This window comes from Ursus maritimus, unplaced genomic scaffold (assembly GCF_017311325.1).
Source record: "Ursus maritimus isolate PB19 unplaced genomic scaffold, ASM1731132v1 scaffold_20, whole genome shotgun sequence".
Taxonomy (NCBI): Eukaryota; Metazoa; Chordata; class Mammalia; order Carnivora; family Ursidae; genus Ursus; species Ursus maritimus.
Genome location: NW_024424453.1, coordinates 47284244 through 47306659, shown reverse-complemented (window position 1 = coordinate 47306659; position 22416 = coordinate 47284244). Strand labels below are relative to the sequence as shown.

General features: G+C 57.6%; 1 protein-coding gene across 1 annotated transcript; it reads left to right on the top strand.

The window, feature by feature from the left end:
* The first annotated feature begins 793 nt into the window (after positions 1-793).
* Positions 794-22272, top strand: VIPR1 (vasoactive intestinal peptide receptor 1). The gene is made up of 12 exons (XM_040636913.1): positions 794-899; positions 5553-5660; positions 11602-11708; positions 12882-12988; positions 13406-13538; positions 15970-16123; positions 16655-16715; positions 16916-16982; positions 17353-17444; positions 19818-19947; positions 20188-20229; positions 20913-22272. The coding sequence occupies exons 1-12, from the start codon at positions 839-841 to the stop codon at positions 21102-21104; spliced, it is 1254 nt and encodes a 417-aa protein (XP_040492847.1). The 5' UTR covers positions 794-838; the 3' UTR covers positions 21105-22272.
* Positions 22273-22416: the final 144 nt, after the last annotated feature.

Genomic DNA, 22416 nt, shown 5'->3' with positions numbered 1-22416 from the left:
GCAGGAAACGGGAGGTGGGAGGCGTGGGCCTTCCTGTCCCTTCTCCCCACTTCCCAGGGTCAGGGGCCGAGCAGAGGAGCTGTGGTGGGATGGCAAGCCATCCTAGAGGGGCCTCTCTTATTTCCTGAAACCTCCCCTCCTTCATTAGATCTGATACAGCTTGAATTGTTTAGAAGCTAAGAAGAAAGCAGGTGAGGTCTGGGCGAGGAGGGCCAGTGTCCCCTTCCCAGCCTCGTGACCCAGGAGACTGAGCACAGGCTCCCAGAATGGGAACAGAGCCTGGAAGCTGCAGCCAGACTCCTCGATTCCTCCCAGGCCTGGCTCCAGGGACCAAGTCCTCATAACCAGGTAGCACTAGCTGGGCCCCACTTATCCAGAGAGACTGAGGCAAGGCCCCAGGACTCCCAACCCAGACTGGAGGGTGGCCCAGTCCCGAGGGCCAGCTCTGGGCCCCATGGAGAGGCCGTCCAGCCTTCGTCCAGAGTAGTGCCATAGTGCACCCCCACCCCCCAAAAAGACCAAGTTATCGCTGCAGCACTATTGGAAGCCACCAGGAAACCATGACAGGGCCCTCAAGGCAGACCCGGCTTTGGGGACAGCGGACAAGTGTTCTGGGTCCGATCCAGGTCCGGGTCGGGTTTTAGTCTGGGGTTGGGATTGGGGTTCCGTCTGGAACTTGAGTCAGTCAAGTGACAGGCCTTGTTGGGCCTCATGTTCCTGGAGTCTGTGGATGAGTGGTAGGCCGCTGATGAGGATGACGCGTCCCCTCCCTGTCTTTGTCCCCCAGGGTGGCCAGGCAACCAACCTGCAGTGGGAGGAGGAATGTTACCATCTGCGGATGATCGAGGTGCAACGCAAGAGGTGCCTGGAGGAAGCCCAGCTGGAGAACGACACAGCAGGTGAGGCCCAGCAGGAAGAGAGGGCCCCGGACCCCCGGGGAGCCCTGCTTCTCATCACAGTGTGCACCCAGATCCAGGCACATCCCTCCCACACGTGTCGGGTAGGGATGGCACCATGGAGAGGATGCTGGGAGAAGCTGGGGGACCAGAAGGCAGCAGGAAGCCCTAATAGCCCTCTCTGATCCCATCACCTGCCCCAGGTCGGGGAGTGCCCTGCTGTTAAGGAGAACACAGTAGGTTGGGGGTTCTGAGGCCCGGCTCCTTCCTCCCAAGCCCAGGCTCTACTCCAGAGGCGCCACATGCGCACCGGCCCCTGTGCACACACGAGTCCCTCCCCATCCCCGCCCACCTTCAGCAGGCCAGATGAACCATCAGCTCGCTCATGGTCCGGCTGATGAGACGAGTCACAGTCGAACTTAGAGGCTTAGCACATGGGGGCCCGGCAAATCCTCCTGGGGGGCCGTGGGAGAGCTCCAGCCTCATGGTGTGAACGGTGGTGCCTCGGGCCAAGGCTGCCCCGCCTCCCAGAGCCGGCAGGACCATCCCATCCAACGACAGACAGCACCCTCTACTCCCCACTCCCCGTGCCGCACTTGGCACAGCAGCCCCAGGGAGGAATGGGGGGAATGGGAGGAATTACAGAGAGCTTCCTTTGAAAGGTACCCTTGCGCCAGGTTCTGAAGGGTGGGCAGGACGTGGAGAAGCAGAGAGGCTGCCTAGGCAGACTGCTCATGAGGAGTGGGGGTGGGTATGGAGCTCGAGGCCCCCGAGGGTGGAGAAGGGCTGGAGCAGTTGGGTGCCTGTGTCTGCTCTGGGCCTCCCCACCAGGTCACCTCCCTGAGGCCAAACTTGCAGTTATGTAACAGCCTTGCTCAGGAGTAGGGAGCATCTTTACATCTCCCAGGCTCCCCAGTCTCCTGTCACCTCTCTGAGGCTGACAGTTATGCAACCCCTCTTTTTTGGCCCTGGTGCCCACAGTCTCTGCCTCCTGCACTGTAAGTGAGGGTATGTAGCCTCATAGAGGGCCTTTGCCTCCCCCAACTCTCAAGGGAGAACAGATCCCTGTCTCCTGGGGCCTTCAGACTAAGACCTGGGTGAGGGGTGGCCAGACCATCCACTGCCTATGCACCTCCCCCCACCGTCCAGGGCAGGGAGGCAGGAGACTCGGCAGACCGGCCTCGGCAGGCCCCCACCGTAGGATCTGGGACTGCAGGCAGCCCAGAGAGGCCCAGACCCCAGAATCTAGGCCCCACTGCAGTGCCTCCTAGGCCCCGAGGGCAAACCACCCTCGTGATCCCAATGAGGTCATTGCTGGCACAGGGCACCTGTCGGGTGCCAACATCCTGTCACCAGGAAGACGGCCTGGGATCCAGAGGAGGGCAAGTATGGGGCTGTGGGTAGTGAGTCTGCCCGTGACCTTGTGTGGGGCTCTGCGCACGTTCATGCGTATCCAGACGTGTGCTCTTGGCCCACGTTGTCTGGAGCTGCCTGTGCCTCTGGGGTCCGTAAAGCACCGTGTCAGACTCTGAGTGTGTCTGTGTGTCAGGGGCATGTGTCTCTGTAGGCCTGGATACGTCTGCCTGGTGCGCTGTGTCTCTCTGTGTGCTGGTTAGTGGAAGCATGTGTGCGTGTGTGTGAATATCTGCGGTATGCCCGCTCCTGTCTACGCTTGTGTGTCTGTGACTTGCATGTGTCTCTCTGTGTGCTGGTTAGTGGAAGCATGTGTGCGTGTGTGTGAATATCTGCGGTATGCCCGCTCCTGTCTACGCATGTGTGTCTGTGACTTGCATGTGTCTCTCTGTGCCTTTGTTTGCTTGTGTCTGGTCTTTCTATGTCCAAGTAAGCACACATGTGTGTGTATTTGCATGTATGTCTGTCGTTCTTTGTGTCTGGGAGCGCGTGTCTGTGTGTCTCTGTCAGTGCACACGTGGCCATAAAATGGCACAGCAGAAGCCCCCCGCCCTGCCCCACCACCTCCCACCCCAGGCTGCAAGCTTTCTTGCTTGCTGAGGTGGCAGTCCCCGGTGGTCACACATAGCCAGCCAGGGCCCTGCATCTCTGCAGGCCTGGGGACATGAGTGGTGGGGCCTGTGTGACCTCTCTGGGGTACGCACACAGAGACAGCAGGCTCTCCAGATCGCTAGCATTTTCTTGCCTGTCACTCCCTTCTCAACTTCCTGAGCCTGCTGCCTCCTCCAGGAAGCTTCCCTGACCGCATGCCCCCAATGGCCTTTCTTCCCTGGCTCCCCTGCCATGTTCTGGTGGTGTTGAGAGTCCTTGAGGTCACGTGCAGCCTCCCGAAGGGCAGTGCCCAGTCTCCCTCTCCCTGTGCCGCTTCTGGTGAAGCTGAGCTCAGGGCCGGGGACCCAGCTCCGAATCTGCTCTCTCATCCGTGCTGCAGCTGGAGAGCCAGAGAGCTGGAAGTCTGGCGGGGACCCAGACACAATAACTGGCCTACAAAACAAGGTGTGCCCAGCATTGTCAGAGGGCTAAACAGAGTCCAATGGAGCAAAATTCCTGCAAGAAATGGGCCCGGAGCCCTTCAGAACAGGAGGAGCACAAGAGATTTACTGGAGAGGGAGTGTAGGAACGCGTGAACAGGCTGCACCATTCACCAGCGACGTGAGCTTGGGCTAGTTACCTAATTGCTCCATGCCTCTTACTCATCTGTAAAATGGGAGAGTTAAGTAAGCTGTTTATTTAAAGAGGGTAGAACCGTGCCTCCCACGTACAAAGGCTACAAAAGTATTTGTTGGTATTGTTAACAGGGTCTCGAAGGGCTGGCAGGAGGTGCCTGGCCTGAGGGGCCCCTCCAGAGAGGCTGGCACAGGAGTGGAGGAGGGACTGGGAGCCAGAGGGAGGCTACAGAAGCCTCAAGACAGAGTGGACAGAAGTGGTTGGGGCCCCCAAGGAAGGGAGGCTGTGTTCTCTGGCCCAGCCCCACAGATCCAGGTGCTCTCAGCCTTCAGCCGCCCCTGCCACCTGGCCGCTGCAGCCCCAGAAGACGCCCCCTGCCCACAGCCAGCCCACTCCAGCACTCAGGGTCCCAGGGCTCCTCCCCACATGGGGACAGCCTTTCACCTCCTCTTCCCAGGCCCCCTTCTTGAGAACTTGTGAACCTTCGGACTTGGGCTGGGCTGGGCTGGGCCCAGCCGGCATTGACTTTGGCTTGGGGGTTGGGTTTCCTGAGAAAACCTGTCAGGGTTGCAAAGAAACAATGAACTCTCCCCCCAGGGAGGGGGATCCAGAGGAGTCCTAGTGCCTCACGGGCACCCAGACCCTGAACGGGCAGAATCATGCATCTGCCTATTGAAGCAGACTCCGAGGGATCCCGCTGTGCACCCTGCACCAGCCAGCCCTCGGGGCTCATCGGTTCGCAGCGGAAAACACAGCCTGCAGGGTGGGCTTTTCTCTCAACTCACCCACTGAATGCCACCACCCCACAGCGCAAGTCACAGTTTGAGTTGGGGGCATACATGTTGCTATTTTAATTTTCTGAAGACTCCTCAAGACCTAGCTGAATTCCAATATACCCACCACCCCATCGTACCCAACACCTCCTTTTATGACAAATATTTGCTAATGTCTCCTTTACTATAAAATGAGATTTAGGACATGGGTATTCATTTTTAAAAAAAACGAAGTTCTGTTTGTAAAAGAAAAATAAAAAGGAAAGTGATTTATAATGAAATACTATGGACATATTCAGGCACAATCACACTGACAGATAAGAAGACATAGTCTGAAGGTTGTATCCATACTTGAACATTCTGGAAATGTGACAGGTAGGTTAATTCATACAGTGGTTGCTTCCCTGACTCAGGTTCACGGGCAGCGTTACTGGAGGTAATGTGATTTTCCAAAACCTTGAACAACTCTTAACAATATTCAACATACGGGATGCCTGGGTGGCTCAGTCGGTTAAGCGTCTGCCTTCGGCTCAGGTCAAGATCCCAGGACCCTGAGATCGAGCCCCGTATTGGGCTCCCTGCTTGGCGGGGAGCCTGCTTCTCCCTCTCCCTCTGCCTGCTGCTCTCCGTGCTTGTGCTCTCTCTCTCTCTGTCAAATAAATAAAATCTTAAAAAGAAAATAATGTTCAACACACAACAAAGCACAGTCTTCCCTCCCTTTACTCAGTTGCATTTCTGGAAAACTCCATGTATGTTAAAACTGTACAGTAAGTACCTTGTGTTAATATGTGAAATGAAGTAAGAGTCTAGGCTCTAGTCATTACAAGAGGTTTTCAGCTACACAAATGCCCAGGGGCTCATCTGAAAGTCTTGCAGAATACTGCACAATTCATTATTGTGCAACCCCTTGCAGGATGTCTGCCTGGCTGCCCATCAAATGCTGGGTGCGATCCCCAATCTCTGCAACAAACAAAACCCCCACCACTCTTCAAAACACCCCCAGGGGGCGCTCCATCCCTCACTGAGGACAATGGAGCTGTAGCCCTGCCACCTCCTCCCTGCTGCCCATCCAGACGGGCCCTTTGTTGCCTGGGCAGGGTGATGCCAGCCCTCTCACACTGGAGGTTCCTCCAGGTGAGACCCTGGAGGAGGAAGAAGAATGGGGACCTGTGGGCTCAGGCCCCAAGGCTGGAGGAACCCGGTGACTGTGCTGACCTGTGTGTCCTCTGCCTTCACCCCTCAGGCTGCGGCAAGATGTGGGACAACCTCACCTGCTGGCCAGCCACCCCTCCGGGCGAGGTGGTCGTCTTGGCCTGCCCCCTCATCTTTAACCTCCTTTCCCCAACTCAAGGTAAGAGCCCTGGGTTGAAGCCAGGGAGCTGGGGCAGCACAAGAGGTGCCAGCCGGGGTGGGTGCTCACCTGTCTTGGAAGTGAGAAGGCAAAGGACGGCGGTCAAAGGGGCTCAAGCAATCGGTGGGGAGCTTTCTGGGAAGAGGGTGTGCTGGTACTAGGCCTTTGAAAGATTCACAGGATTTGATTAGCTCTTCACATAAAAGATAAGCACGTGGGAAGGGCTCACTAAATATTTGTTCAGCAATTGATAACCGATTGACTGACAGATGCATGACTAAATTATGGCTCCCATGTTCCCGTTGCCTGGTCGTGATCGTCTTTCACTGCCCGGAGCCGATGACCTTTTGGGCTTTGCTTACACACCTTGTCATGTTCTGCTTTGACGAAAGAAAAGGAGCCTCTTTAGGACCTGGGCTTTCTTGCTAGTGACTAGCTAAAGAAGCTTCCAGCATATGTTCAGCCATTCTTTCATTCAGGGAATGTTTATTAAACATCTACTAGTATGACAGGCATGGGCCAGACAAATACAGTGTGGGGAGCGTTAGAACGGCCATGCTGTCGGCCTGCAGGGACCTAACGCTCTAGTTAAAGGGACATTGAGCACGGAAACAAACACATGTCGTAAACGGTAAGGAGTGCTGGGAGAGGGAAGGGGGTGAGGCATAACGTTAGGGCAGGTGTTCGTGGGGGGGGGATGACACTTCAGCTGCCGTCTGAAGACCTGGAGGTGGGAAAGATCCTGGGGGTGGGCACGGAGAGGGAGAATGAGCAACCCACAGGGTGGACACTAAGGAAATGCAGTGGAGGTCCCGGGGTGAGCAGACAGAGCTCAGGGGCGGGAGGACACGAAAAGACGGGCGGCAGAGGCCATCCTGGCCCTGAGGACTGACTGAGGACTGGGACTTTTTCCTAAGCTCACTGAGAAGCTACTGGGGGTGTTAAGCCAGGAACTGACATAGTCCAACTTAGGTTTAGGATTTTAACCGACAATGCGGATTTCCATGAAAAGAAAGGATTCTGGGGAGTGCAATGGGAAGACACAGTCACAAGGCAGGTGAGAAGTGGTAATGGTTTGGACTTAGAGCATGGTGGAGGAGAGAAGTGGGGAGCTTACCTATGAAGGGTGTGTGGGACTCACGGCAGGGAAGGAGGGATCCAGCATGCCCCCCTCGGGGCTAGGTTTGATGAGCTGGGAGACTCCTTAAAGACTAAGAGAGGCGCAGGTCTAGAGTGGAGAGGACCCTAGGGAGGAGCAGGTGTGGAGGGGGGACGACCCAAGAGGGGAGCAGGTCTGGGGGGGGGAGGATCCAAGAGGGGAGCAGGTCTGGAGGGGGGAGGAGCTGAGAGAGCAGCAGGTCTAGAATGGAGAGGACCCAAGGGAGAAGCAGGTATGGAGGGGGGAGGACCCAAGGGAGAAGCAGGTGTGGAGGGGGGAGGTCCTGAGGGAGAAGCAGGTCTAGAGGGGGGAGGACCCGAGGGAGAAGCAGGTGTGGGGGGGGAAGGATTAAGAGGAGCAGGACCTAGATAAGAATTCAGAGGCTGAGCAGAAAGACTCTTGGGCATGTCGTATTCCAGGTGGCCTTTCCATCCCTGGACCTGTTTCTCTGTAAAATGGGGACAGGAGGTGGGCCACAGGGACTCTCTGGAGCAGGCTGGCCTTGCCCCCCCCCCCAGTGCTCAGTGCTGTGACCTCAGCAGTGAGGGAGAGATGTCGGTGCCCTCCCTGAGGAATCTGGGAGCCATGAGAAACATGCCGTATTCCAGGCCAGCTCCCACCCAGCCCAGCTCTCCAGGGGAACCCGGCACCTGGGCAGGTGGGCGATGAACTCCTCTGGCAGCTCTCGTGCGTCCAGTCCGCAGAGCCTGGCAACCAGCCTTCTCTCAGATCCCTGGAAGTGCCTGCTACTTGTGTTCCTCCCTGACACTCCACTAATTGCATTCCTCCTGATGGCTTTTCCTTCTGTCCCTGCTGGAATTGTCAAGGCAGCTCCTTCACTTAAGAACCTGGACCGCAGCCCACCATCTGGCTAACCCCGAGGCTGCCAGCCTCACCGGGGCCCACATGGTGCCTTCGTGCAGATGAGAAGAAGGCAGCCTCCCTCAGGCAGAGGCAGCCTCTCACCAGAACCCACCTAATGACAAATTGAATAGGAGGTAGACTGTAGCCCCATCATTTATCAGCCAGTTGCCCTTGTGCAGTGAACAACCTGCACAGCTACACCTGGTGGCCTTAGCCTCTGAAAATGGAGAGAAGTAGGAGACCAGGTTAGGGGCTGAAAATGGAAGGGAAAGGGTGAGGCGGTGACCTTAAACTCCAAAGAGGGAGGTTTACGAGAAGGCAAGAGTAGAGCAGGGACAATGCCAACCCCAACTCTCGCCCCTTTGGGTAACAGGACTGGGGAAGGAGTGTCCTCCCTGGAAGCATTAGAAGGGATGTAGTTCTATAGGGAAAGCTGAAGACACCTGAAGAGGATAAAGACTGTAGAGTGGGAAAGAAGTCATCTTCCTGGGTAAAAACCCCGGGGGAGGAGTGTTGGCCAGGCAAGGGACTGCTCACCAAGGCACCAAAACGTCCCTGGGGGCCTTCCATTCCTGGTCTGCATGTCTCTCATCTGTGGTGTTTTTACCCTGAAATATTTGTAAAGACATTTTTTAAGAGCGACAACTAGGATCGCTGCTTTGGTTGAGAAGACTCCACACGGGCTACGTGACTGTGGGGTCTGCGGGGTCTGTGGGACGCCTCCCCGCCCCGCCCTGCCCCCTGCATCAGGAGACCTTAGAGAAGAAAGTCCTGACACGGGCCTGAGACCTGAGACGCCTGAGACGTTTGCCCTGGCTCCCTGGGACGGGACACCACTGACAGGATTTCAGCCCGAGAGCGCCATGGGCAGATCGCACTTTGAGAACACTCTCCTCGGCTATCTCAGGGTGGGAGCGGGTTGGAGGGGACAGGAAAGTGGGGAGGGCCATCAGGATGGTGGTGGCCATGAGGAAGGGAGGCTGGGATGGGATTGGCGACTGATGGGGGAGGGGAGAGAGGGCGGAGGGGGGGCAGGAGGAAGAAGCAATTCTGCCATTTCTACCTCCAGTCACTGAGCTGTGCTTTTCTCATGGAGAGGCTGGGGAGGAGTGGAGGGGAGGCAATGACTTCTTTGTGTGACACGATGAGCTGCCAGAGACTGGGAGATTGTGGGGTTAAAGTCCCTAGCCCCTCCCTCTCGCCGTCAGTATTCCCCTCTACACACACAAGTTCTCCTGGTTCCCAGGCCCAGGCTGGAGAAAGACTTTGGACTGCTTCTTGGGGTCTCATGGTGGCCACCTTTGTGATCTCTCTTCAAGAACAGTTCCCTTTGAGACCTGGGTCACCATCCCAAGGCTCTACAAAGAGGCCACCCAGCCCTGAAGTTGACCCATTATCCACTCCCTACACCCCCCCCTCGATATCTGGGGCAGCTAGGCTTCCAGGAGACAGGGTGCCCCTTCAGCCAGTCCGGGAGCCCAGAAAGATGTGGAGTCAGGCTAACCCATGTCTGTATCCCAAGCCTGCTGCCTCCTTGCTGTGTGACAATAGGCAGTCACCCGACCTCTCTCGGCCTTTACATACCCCTCCTTGGGTGGAACTCATAGTAACTCCCAATGGCCAGCCTTAACACAGTCCCATTTGCTGCCCCCCCACCCCTGCGGTGTGGATGCTGATGGGTCACCTAATTCATGATGGTACCAGGTGCCTGCTATGTCACAGGCCTGGCCTCACCGAGCCCTGGTCCTTCTGGCCAGTGAGGAGCTCAAAACTTGAGGCATTGATGTCCCAACCTCAAGGCTGGCTGATTTGGCCTTGTCGCCTTTTTTGACTTGCCCCAGGCCCCAGGCTGGTGAGGGAAGTCTGCCCAAGAATTGGATCCTGGGAGGGGCCCGCGGTGAGCTCCTGAGCTCTGGGGCTGAGGCAGGCCTGCGGTTTACTGAGGGCCTGGTTGAAGGCGGGGGATAGGAGTTGCTAAGGGCTGAGTGAGAACTTCTCTCTTGCGCTGGGAGCCTCTTGCAGCAGGCGGTTGGAAGGCCGGCACAGAAAAGGGCTGCCAAGTCAGGAACTGGCCCAGCCCGACGCCTCTGCCTCAGCCAAGTCCCTCCTGCTGGCTCCAGGACCTCACAGTGGCAAGAGAGCCAGGCCCGGCTACTCCTCCCTGGCTGTCCCTCAGTTCCTCAGCCATTAAGTAGGGTGGGAAGAACGTCTTTCAAAGGGCGGCCAGGAGGATTTACGGAAATAGCGGACAGGGCATCTCCCGGTCCAGTGTATTCCAAGCGGTGTTCAGAAATATTAAATGCACATGCATGGTGACCCTCCCCGAGCTCTCAGGACAGCTCGACTCCTCCTACAGCTCTGTGCCCAGACACCTGAAACAAGTCCGCAGGTCCCCTCAGTGCAGGCGGGGGCAAGGCTACCTGGGACGACTCTGGGGATCACACGTGCTGTCTGTCACCTCTCCTCTCCATGTGGCCTGGGGCAAGGGACCAACCTCTGGGAGCCTGGCTTCTCAAGTGTGAAATGGAATTCTTTTCCTCACCCCTGGGAGGGTTGAGGGGATCCAGTAAGGTGCTGGGGCTCAAGTGCTCTGTCCAGTAGCGGCAGACGAAGGTTCTCCAAACTTGTCATTGTGCTGGAGCTGCTGGTGACGGCGCTGGTCACAGCGATGGTACCAGTGATGGTGACGATAGCGGTTATGGCGCTGGTGGTGGTGGTGCCAGTGACAGCGATGGTACCAGTGGTGGTGACGATGGTGACCCCAGTGATGACAGTGGCCGGGGTGCTAGTGAGGAAGGAGCTACAGGGCAAGGACATTAGGACCCAACTTCTTTCTCTGCTCTTCCTCATCTCCTCACCTCATCATACTCTCCCTCCTCCTCCATGCCTTTACCTCCTGCCATACCCGCTCCTGCCCCTTCTCCTCCCTCCTGTCCTCCTTCTCCTGCTCTTTTCCTCCCCCTCCTTCTCCTCCTCTTCCCCCTCCCTCCCACCCCAACAAGCTAGTTTTCTCTTGGATTCAGACCCGGGTGCCTCTTTCCTGAGTCCTGGGATCTTCTCTGGCTCCCCCATTTTCTCTTCGACCCCTCCCCAGGGCTAGAGAGCAGGCAGTCACAAGGGTAGCCCTCCTGCCACAGGCTCCCTTCGTGGGCTCTGCCCCTTTGCTTCAGCTTCAGGCCTCTGAGGCCAGTGGGGGAGGCCACTGCCCTGGAGCCCCAGCCGCAGCAAAGGGTAGCCCCGAGATCCTGCAGGGCTGTGCTGCTTGCTCCCCCCTCACACACCCCTTTCCCTGGGCAGGCTCCCCAGCCAGGACTCCCTGCTTCTGCATTTATGAGGATTTCAGACCTGCGCCCTTATCAGGCGTCCTCCTTCCTGCCTCACCTTTGGTCCCTCTCCAGTGGCACGTCTGAGCCACACCGGGTGTGGGAGGAAAGCAGGCCCATTGGCCCAGGCAGGCTGACCCAGGAGGAGCCCCTCGGCCCAGCCAGAGGGCTGCTGTCTGTACCCACAGGGCAGAGCAACCCTCTGCCACACCAGCACCTGTGGCCCTGTGACAAGGGTGAACACTCAGATCACGACGAGGGTCACGGGTCATTCTGTATCAAGAGCCCAGGCTGTGACAAGGGTCGCTTTATTTATCTTGCATCGGGGGTCAGTTTCAGACATGACAAGGGGCAGGGCTGAGCCCAGGAAGGTCTGCTCTGACTGTCACTCGTGTTGGAGGGTCCCCCTGGCAGCCCTGGGGGAGAATTTCCCCACCCCAAGTGCCCCGTGATGCCCCGGGGTCTAGGGCAGGGCCACAACCGGGGGTGGCAGGGATAAGGTGAGCTCAGAGGCAGCCAGGACCCATGCCTCCTGCATGGACTCACCCTGCCCCCAGCCTCAATCTCTCTCCTCTCCGCCCCGCCCTCCACCCAGGCCGCAACGTGAGCCGTAGCTGCGCCAGCGAGGGCTGGACGGACCTGGAGCCTGGCCCCTACCCCGTTGCCTGTGGCTGGGATGACAAGGCGTCAGATTTGGACCAGGTGGGCCTCAGTGCACCCCTGCCCCCCCCCCCGAGTGCCTCGGCCTGCAAGGCTCCTTCCACTCTCTCCCAGCAAGGCGTAAGGTTGCTGTCTGTGTGGAAGCCAGGACTCACAGGGTCTGCGCTCCCCAAGCCTCCTTCCTCAGCAGACCTGCACCTCCAGGGGCTCATCCGCCTGTCTCTCCCTGACCAGGAACAGGAAGGGGACTTTCACGAGGATGACACACAGCAGCAAAAGCTGAAGCAGCCTCGCCCAGTGGGGCTACCCCACCACCTCGTGGGAGCCTTTCTCCAGCTCTAGAGGGGGCAGGGCAGGCAGGCCTCATCTTCCCATCTCACGCAGAGGGGAAACTGGGCGGCAGGTCCTGGAAGGAACCACCCTCAGATACCCGGCAGCCAGCCAGGGACAGGAACAGGGACAGGACTGTGGTCCTGAGGCCCGGGACTCTCAGAGGCCCCGGAGCGTGTGAAGAAGTACTCGCTATTTGGATGTGGGCCTGGAGCCAGGTAGGGGTTCTGATAGGGAGTCCTCAGCTAGGAGCCCCTCACTGCTTTAGTGTGGGAACCCAGGTGTGTACAGGGGTCTGTCTGCTGTGACATCTGTCCCACCCCCAGACACTCTTCTCAGAGCTTTCACTCCGCGCACGAGGGCAACTTCCTCAGAGGCCTTCAAAGCCCACCAGGTCCTCAGGCGGGATCTAAATCCCCTAAATCCCACTTGACCACTTGCCTGGACTCCAGCAGGGGTGGGTCGCGGAGAGCAAGAAGGGACTGGCTCAGTGACCGAGGCTCTGCATGTGTATCCATGGGGAGGGCACTGGGAGGCATCCAGCAAGAAGCTCTTGGATTCCAGCTTCATCCTGCCACCCCCGAAAGGCCAGATTGCCCTCATCCTGCTGCCCGCTGCCTCTGAGAGCCCACAGTGGCCAGTTACCCTCAGTGTCTCTGGTACCCCGATTCCCTGCGTGCCTCTCTTGCTGCACAGTGCGAGGGCCTCATACGGAGTCTCAAGGGCGAAGAGCGTTGGGCCGCTGGGAGGCCGAGCCCTGGGCCCCTTCATCTGCCAAGGCAGGGATGGGAGGCAGGGCGCATAGGGCACGTGCCCCTGCTGGCACCCCCTAGGTGAGCCCACCCCACCTCCACCTAAGATCCCCCCTCCCCCTCCCCTCTGTAGCAACAGCGGTCAATGTTCTACAGTTCCGTGAAGACTGGCTACACCATTGGCCACAGCCTGTCCCTTGCTGCCCTTCTGGTTGCCACGGCCATCTTGAGCCTGTTCAGGTGAGGTCTAGCCCCAGCAACAAGCCTCAAAGCAGACCCAGCCAGGTCACTCCTCTGCTCGAGCCCAGCCTGGCGCAGTCATGCTCCGGCCCCCTCCCACCACCCAGGCAGCACACGCAGTCCCTGTCTTTGTCCCCCTGCCAGGCCGACCTCCCCGGGAGACAGCCAGCTGCTCAGAGCCTAGTCCCCACAGGATGGTGCTGACCCTGGGGATAGGGCACTAGAGGGTGGGGCTGGCCCCAGAGGTGGAGACACTGGGAGGCCAGGCTGCACCGGGGCTGGGGTCCCTGGGGGCGGGGCCTGCACTTGGAGGCCACGTGCTGCCCCTGCCTTCCCCTCTCAGGGAACACTGGACAGTGTGGTGGGGGTGGGGCTCCGAGGCCCCTGCCGCCTCCCAGCTCTGCCCACCTTGCACAGGAAGCTCCACTGCACCCGGAACTACATCCATATGCACCTCTTCATCTCCTTCATCCTGAGGGCCGCCTCTGTCTTCATCAAAGACTTGACCCTCTTCGACAGCGAGGAGTCGGACCATTGCACCAAGGGCTCGGTGAGAACCCTGCCCAGGCCCACCTCGCTCTCCCTCTTAACCTTCACCTCACACCTGAAGCCCTCTTCTCCTGCTTTCTCCCCCTTTCCTCTCTCCTTCCTCTTCTCTCTCTCTCCAAGGATGGCCAAACCCCCATCTCCTCCTTCCTCTTCTCTCTCTCTCCAAGGATGGCCAAACCCCTATCTCCTCCTTCCTCCTCTCTCTCTCTCCAAGGATAGCCAAACCCCCATCTCCTCCTTCCTCTTCTCTCTCTCTCCAAGGATGGCCAAACCCCTATCTCCTCCTTCCTCCTCTCTCTCTCTCCAAGGATGGCCAACTCCCCATCTGCCCCCATCTGCAGCTCCTTGAATCCCACTCCCCTCCCAGAAACAGGAGATGGTACTCAGCTGCCTGGAAGCTCACAGACCTGCCCGCGCCTGTGACAAATGCCTCTCTTTGGTTGGAAATGTGACATTTTATGGCCAGAGTCCACAGCCCCCCGTCCCACCACTGTTGCTGATTTCCCAAGTGAACTTCGGGAACTCCCTGCCTCGGTTTCCCCATCTTGCAAGGACTTCCTAGTTTCCTTCTTATGCCCCCCCACTACCACCTGGAGTCAGTTCAAACACACAGCCCTTCTCTTCCCTTCTTCCCCTGTGATCTGCCCTGTTCTGGGCCTTCCTCAGGAAGGGAAGTTAAGAGAGTGTCTAAGGAATTCCTTGACCATCACTAAGGGGTCCATCTCCAAATGATCGTGAGCACTGGGCCCCCTCTCTGAGTGCCCCAGATCTAAGACAGAGAGCTGAAGACCAGCCCTGGCTCCCACCCATTCCTATGACCAGTGACTCAATGCTTCATGAGGGACCTCAGAGGCAGTGCATTATTTCGGGGGTCAGCAATACCTTCTCCCCAGAGAATGAACCCATGATGGTGGAATCTCAGGCATCTTGACAAGAGGGAGGGAAAACCCCGGGTGGCCACCCTGGCCAACCCCAGAGCTCCTCAGAGGATCCCACCAGGAGCTGGGACCTCTGAGCCGCAGAGTTTGGGAGGCCAGGAGGCCTCCAGCACACTTGTTAAGGATAATTGTGGAGACTGGCTTCCCAGTTCATTAGCAACTATCTGAAGCTTTTCTAGGGCAAGAAGCACAGATAATTGTCATGTTAAAGAGATGAGCTATTCTAGTTGTAAAGCGAGTGGGTGAGAATGGGGGACACCGCCCACCTGTAGCTGGCAGGACTGGAGTGCCACCTGAGGAAGGAGCTTGCAGCCAGGGGGACAGGAGAGCAAGCTGCTCTCTGAGGATGTCTTAAAGCCAAGGGCACAGGAAGGGTGGGAGCCTGTGTTCCAGGGAGGAGTGGAATCTAGAGGGCTTCCTGGAGGAGGGTGGCTTTAAGCTCTGGCCCACAGCTATTTGGGCTTGATCTGAAATGGAAGACTTTCTGGGAGAGGACAGAGGGCCCAGAGGACCTTCCAGTTATGCCATGTGGGCCACCCAGAGTCCCTGATTGCCCTACTCAGGGATCCCCCTGACTGTCCCGTTGTCCTCACCTGCCTGGGGAACCCATTCTCCCTCCAGCTCCTCTGCCCCCAGAAGGAATGACCATCCCTTTCCTCTCCTCTTCATTTCTACTTCCTCCTCCTCTTGCCTCTTCTCTGCCCCCATCTGTCCTCAACATTTCCATCAGGGTCCCCCACTCCACAGCACACAGTGCATAGCCCCACACATTCATGCAACTCTTGCAAACTCAAGAAGAATTCTCCCTCAGACCTCTTCCAGCTACCTTCAATCCTAATTGAAATAAGGCGAATGAGTAGGTGGGGGAGGGGTTACATGAATGGGTAGGTAGATGGATGGCTGATTAAGTCGGTGCATTGATGGCTGTGTGGGTAGACGGATAGATGGGTAAAGCAAGAAAAATTGGATAGATGATGGGTAGAGGGGTGGGTGAGTAGATAGGCGGGTGGATGCATGGATGACTGGATGATGAGGTAGATGGATGCTAGTGGGTGTCTAGTAGGTGGAAAGGTAGAAGAATGGAGAGATAGATGGGTGAGTGCATGGATGGGTTGATAGATGGGAAGATGAATAAATGATCAGTGGATGCATGGGTGGTGGACGGACAGATGGATGAGCTGGTAGTGGGCATCTAGTGGGTAAAGAAATGGAATTGGTGGGTGGGTGGGTGGGTAGATATATAGAAGGAAAATGAATAGTTGCTAAACTGATGGATGGATAATTAAAATTGCAAGCTTATCCCAGAATATCAGATGATCGAATATCAAGGATAATGGGAAAACCACCGGGAACATTTCTAAGGCGACACTGCAAAAACAACAGAGAGAAAAAGTTGGCCGTGCTGCACCTGTGTTTGTTGCCCCAAACAGACTGTGGGCAGGCAGGGGACCCCTGCGAGCCCCAGTGAGCCCCTCCTCTGTCCTCCCCCTGCAGGTGAGCTGTAAGGCAGCCATGGTCTTATTCCAGTACTGTGTCATGGCGAACTTCTTCTGGCTGCTGGTGGAGGGCCTCTACCTGCACACCCTGCTTGCCGTCTCCTTCTTCTCTGAGCGGAAGTACTTCTGGGGGTACATACTCATCGGCTGGGGTATGGTACCAGGGAGGGCTTCCAGGCTGGGGACAGAGGGGGCAAGGCCTGGGGAGCTCACTAGAGGGTGGGTGCCAACCCGGCCTACCTTCTTAGGTCTTCCTGGGCTGCGGGTCCTGCCTGCCAGGCTCTCAGCCAAGGGTTGACAAAAGTCCCCCAAATGTCTGAGCCCAGGGCCCGTGCCCTCAGGCTGCAGCTGCACCTAGGACTGATCTGTGGGACAGGTTCTGTGAGCATCCATTTCCCCTTCAGCCCTTGAACCACAGGGGCACTGCTAGTCTGTAAAGTGCCTCCGTCAAAGTTAGAGGAAGATTCTCCCTTTGGGCGGACACAGCCCCTCAGGCATAGAGCTCCACCCCCTCAGTGGAGCGAGCATCCTTGCACAGTGAACAACCTATGTAACCACAGGGGGCAGCCCTGGCAACCCACCCTTTTCTCCCTCCCTCCTTCTCTCTCTTTCTCTCTGGTTCTTTCTCCTAAACCTCTCCCTTGTGCCCTCTCTTCTCTTTCTCTTGCTTTTGGCCCTGACAGGGGTGCCCAGCACATTCACCATTGTGTGGACCATCATCATGATCCATTTTGAAGATTATGGGTGAGCTGCCCCCCCATCCCCTCCCCCTGGCTGCCATCTCTGGGGGCAGATCCCCTGGGTGGGATGAGGGGGACCTGGGAGCAACAGACTCTGGGCCTGGGTTTCTAAAGGGTTTGGGGACAGAACTGGAACACCCGGGAGGGCCTCTCACTCTGGCTGCAGACAACTGCTCTCATTCTCCCCCACCATGCCCTGTCCAGATGCTGGGACACCATCAACTCCTCATTGTGGTGGATCATACAGGCCCCCATCCTCACCTCCATCTTGGTAAGGCCTCCTCCCACCACACAGAGATGGGGAAACTGAGGCCCAGCTTGGGTAGTCAGCTTACTTTAGGCCACACAGGAGATTCACGTCAGGGTCAGAACCGGAACATAGGCTTCCCAGTGCCTGCAGGACTTTCCCCATCCCTTTCCCCATCAGTTCCTCCTCTAGGGTAAAGAAAATGGATTGGGAGGCCCAGTCCTTGGAGATGTGAAGTAGAGTTCCCAGATGGCCTGCCCCAAGGGGGAAAAGCTAGGGAAGAGATAAGATGGACAGGCAGCAGGCTCCTGGGGAAAAAAACAGGCCATCAGCCCAGGGAGCTGGACATCCCGGCCTCCCCTCTCTGACCACTGACCTTGACCTCATCCACCAGGTGAACTTTATCCTATTTATTCGCATCATCCGAATCCTGGTTCAGAAACTTCGGTCCCCAGATGTGGGGAAGAGTGACAGCAGCCCATACTCGTGAGTATGCCCTGGGTCCCCCAGGGTCCCCATCCCCGGTCTTCAAATCTGCCCACATTTCCTTGAAGTTCTCCAGGAGCTTTGGCAACTCCAGAGTTGCCAAATAGCCACCTTCCTCTTGCCCACCTCCATCCCCGTGACCTGGTCACTTCCCTAGCAAGTGATCTGACCCAGGTATGCATCTGCCACCCGTCCAGGGGGCCTGAGAAGACAACGGATACCCTGTGCGCTATTCACACTGTGCGCCCCGTCCCTGGCATGTGCCTGGCACAGAAAAGGGATACAGGAAATGCCCAGTAGATGCTGGCCCCGGGGAACCCCCAGGTGAACAATGAGGCAGCCACATTCAGGGTGCAGCAGTCCTCAGTAATAATAACATCTGCGGCTTCCATGCCTGGCTTGCGCTAAGGGGTTTCTGCACACCATCTTACATCACCCACATAGTCCCTGATAAACTGTTCCCATTTTACAGGTGAGGAAACGGACACATGCTCCTTCCTCTTCAGGGGTCTGGGAGCGCATCGCCGTGGCAGGGGAGGGCCTGGTGTCCATGGGACAGTAGTCTTGCTCCTTGCGTAGAAAGGTGTGAGGGCTGTCCTCCACTTCTGGGAGGACTGGAGACACAATGGGTTCATGAGAACAGCAGGGCTCAAAGATAGAACGAAAGAAACATGGACAGGGTGGCTGTGGGGAGGTGAGTAGGGGTCTGCCTGCCTACAGGTGGAAATAGGAAATGGCTTATCAGTGTTGCAGAGACTGGGCAACCCTGGGGCATCCCCTAAGGGCCTTCCAGTCCTGGGATTCTGGACTGTTCCTGGCCTGGATTCTCTTTGGGGAGTCTTGTGCTGTGGTTCTAAGATTCTTGGCTAGAATGTCACGAGCTGCTGGATTTAGGATTCTATTCTGGAATCCTGTGCTTCTCTCTGATGAGTCTAAGGCTCACGTTCCCAGTGTGACGGCATTCTCCCCCGCTGGGTGCGTAGGAAGCGCTTCCCTTCCAGTCTGAGAACGGAAGGCCCTGCACGGGTCTGTCATCTGCCAGGGGGCAGCACATCAGGCCTGTGCCTCCCCATCCTCTGCTTTGCCTGTGGGGCCCTGTACATCTGCTCCAAAGGGCTCGAATCGGAAGCAAAGAGAGCTGGTCATCACCAGGTTCCCATGGGTGAGACAAACTGAACAGCTGTCGGCAGGCAGAAGGGGTGGGGGGGAATGGGAGATGGAGCTCCCCGCTGAGGGGCTGTCAGCTCCCACTCTCCACCTCCCCATAAGCCTTCAATTTAAAGAAAGCCTCCATCTGTCAGCCTCAGGCATGTGGGATAGGTTTGTGGCCAAAGAGGGGTGGGCAGTGCTCAGGATCTTGGCACGGCTGGGAACTGGGCCCAGGAAGGAGCAGGAAGGGCAAGGCCAGCTTCTCTGCCCCCAGTCGGCTGTGGGACCTCAAACCCGGGACTAGGGTTCCCTGTACTGACTGCCAAGGCAGAACAGATAAAGGCGGAGACCCCCTGCCCCTCAGACCTCTCCCAGCCAGGGAACCATGGGCTCACTGAGCTGCCTGGACCGACTATGAGGTCAGGTGGCTGGGAGGCCTCAACCAGGATGAGCCCTGCTCCGTCGGAGAGGGAGGAGTCACTTAGAATGAGTATCAACCCTGCCCAGCACACAAGGCTGGTGAAGGAGGCACTGACCCTTGGGAGCATGCTGGGAGTGTGTCTATGGGTGTGGGGAGGCTGGGAGAGAGGGAAGCAATTCCAGCAAAGGTGGCAACTCCTAGAGGAGTGGACGGCAGAGAAGCCAGAGACAGAGAGCTGTACTACACCAGGCACACACTTGAGTGCCCAGCATCCTCCCAAGTGGCCTTGGGCATATGTGGTCAGCACCCCAGTTAAAGAGACTTCCTTCCCAAATGTCTTCATCCCCAGTTAGAGAATTGGTTTCTCCTGGATCCGTTGCATTTTATAGCACCCAAAGCTCTTCTGAATTTACAGTGGGCCCCATGTCTGTCATTTGATCCTCTTGAGCAGACATTTACCCTACTGTAAAGATTAGGGAAACTGAGACCAGGAGAGGGGGAACCAGGACCTCCCATGGGCTGAGAACATCTCTCCCTTTGCTGCCACAGAGCTTGAAAGACTATGTCTCATCCTCAGGGTTCACTACTGGCCGCCATTGTAGACCCTTCTCCAGAAGGGTGAGAGCAGAGTTTCCTTCTCCCCCATGCTGGCCTCCAGGCTAGGAGAGCTGGGGGCCCCGAGGGCATAGGTACTGCAGATCTGGAGCAGAAACAGGGGTGCACATGGTATTCCCAGGAGTCCGCAGCCCATCCCCCCACACCCCGGTCGTCGTCCCCACTGTCTGCCCCTCTCCTATCCCCAGGAGGCTGGCCAAGTCCACCCTTCTGCTGATTCCCCTGTTTGGAGCACACTACTTCATGTTCGCCTTCTTTCCCCACAACTTTAAAGCTGAAGTGAAAATGGTCTTCGAGCTCGTCGTGGGATCTTTCCAGGTATGAACCATCGACCGAAGCCTGCATTCTTCTCTGGGCTTTAAGGGAATTCAACCTTGGGCCTTGGCCCCTTGCCAGTGGCTTCCAATTTTTTCACTGTAATAAGTACTGATTAAGCACCTACTGGCTGCTTAGCTCTTTGGTTAACCAGGGGAACTCAGGGGCCAGGGCCAGGGGTGGTACAGGGCTGCGGGCTCCAGAGTCTGTCTACCTCACCTCTCCTGCTCCCTTCTTCCCCAGGGTTTTGTGGTGGCCATCCTCTACTGCTTCCTCAATGGCGAGGTAAGCCCCTCCCAGGCCTTGGGGACCAGGAGATAGCACTCTGGTTGGCCCAGGGTCTGAAACACTGATGGGATATGTGCAGAGCAAGGATGGCTTAAATCTTGCTACTCCGAGTGTGGTTCTCAGACCAGAAAATAGGTGGGGGTGCACGTCTGGGACCTTGTTAAAAATGCTGATTTCTGCCCCCACCCTGCCCCCCAGACCTCCTGACTTCTCATGTGCATTTTAAGACACACACACACACACACACACACACACACACACACCCTGGGATTCATGTGCACATCAGTCAAGCAGCTGTGTGCAGCGAGTGGGGGTGGGGGAAGGGGGTGGGCAGCCAGTGGTGGCAGTTACTGTGCAGCCCTGGTTACAAAGCACGGACATCCAACCACTCAGATGAGCCCAAGCGAGCTGGGGGGCAGGGATCAGGAGAACGGGGATACAGCCACCCCCAGGCAGCACCCCTCTCCCTCCCTGGACTGCACTCTCTGATCCTGTCTGCCTCCTACCTCCTCCCACTCCAAGGCCTTGATGTGACTCCCATTCCTATGTGGTCCCAACTGGGCACTGGCCAAGGTAGCATCCTGTCTCTCCGTGTAGACTCCACCCTAAATCCGGAGCAGCCCAATCAGCAGTCGGGGAGGCTTCCTAGGGGCGGGCTTGACCACCCTCCCTTTCCCCAGGTGCAGGCAGAGCTGCGGCGGAAGTGGCGGCGCTGGCACCTGAAGGGCATCTTGGGCTCGAAGCTCAAATACCATCACCCCTCGGGAGGCAGCAACGGGGCCACATGCAGCACGCAGGTGTCCATGCTGACCCGCGTCAGCCCCGGCGCGCGCCGTTCCTCCAGCTTCCAGGCCGAAGTCTCCCTGGTCTGACCGCCGGGCGGCCACCCCCGGGGACGGCACCGTGGACGGAGGCGGGCCCCGGCCCTGGGCTTGGAGACTGTCCCGACCCCCAGGCCACTGTCTAGACGCCCCTAGAGATCTCTGCCCTGGCGTTTTCCCGAGGAGAGGAGGGCGCACAGATGCGGGAGCCGTTTCTCAGCGAGCAGGTGCGCCGGGTGCTCGGACCCGGGAAGGTGCGGGCTGGAGCTCCGTCGGCAGACTGCTCCCCGCAAAGTCCCCTCCACCGATCGAGGGCCAGAAATCCACACGCTCACCTGACTCCGCGCCCGTCGCTCTCAGGAGTCACCCAGGAAGGCCACCGCCGGTCCCCTCACGGTGCCGGTGGGAACGTGGAGTGCGCCGAGGACGCAGAGATCTTGCTCCTAAAGGCCACCCGCCGCCACCACCTTCACAGGGCCTGATGCTCCGCCGTGGCTGTCAAGTTCCTTTGGGTGAAGCATTGCCATTTCAGGCATCTCTTCCAAGATGCAGTCCCCTCCCCCAGCGCCGTCCTCGGGGCTGCCGGCTCCTCCCCGTGGAGGAGTTCGTCTGCCTCAGGCAGGTGCGGGTCTGATAGGGAGTTTCGTTTGGGGTGCACAGGTGTGTCCAGAGTCCCCGCTGAAGTGGAGTGGGACAGTTGAGACTGCCCTACGGACTGTGGAAGCTTCCCTTGGCTGTCCACCTGTGTGCCGACTGTTACAACCAGGTTCAGAGACGGGCACTCCTGAGCCCCTTACTCCTCATGTGCTCAGTAAGGTGGGAGCTTCGGTCCCTATTTCTCAGACAGGACACAGTCTCACAGAGCGCAGTACCTTGCCTGTCACCCAGCTAGGGTTTGATCCCAGCTCTGACTGACTGGCAAGTGAAAGCACAGGCTCTTAACTGCTGCATTTTATATATTGTAACAAGCTGAATCCTCTTGGTTGTTTGTATCACCACTAATATTATTACCACCCTGCCGGCAACGCTATTCCCACCCGACCCAGCCTGGAGTGGGGCCGAGGAGTCCTCTGGCCCGTATGTCATCCAGACCAGAGCCTGCTGGTTGTGGCAGCCTATGTCTACCCTGCACCCTGCGGCCACATGGCTTCCTGCCCACGCCCCAGCCAGAAGACCCCCTCAGTTCTGCAAACAGGCTTGTACAACAATAAATGGTGGGTTGCATTGCCTTGGTTTCTCTGGTGAATGATGTTCCCATCTGGCTTCCAATGTACAGCCATTTCCCCCCATTCAGAGAAGGGGATGTCGAAAAGGAGGGGAGGTCACCGTAGCCAGCTGCCACCATTTGGATGGGAATCCTACA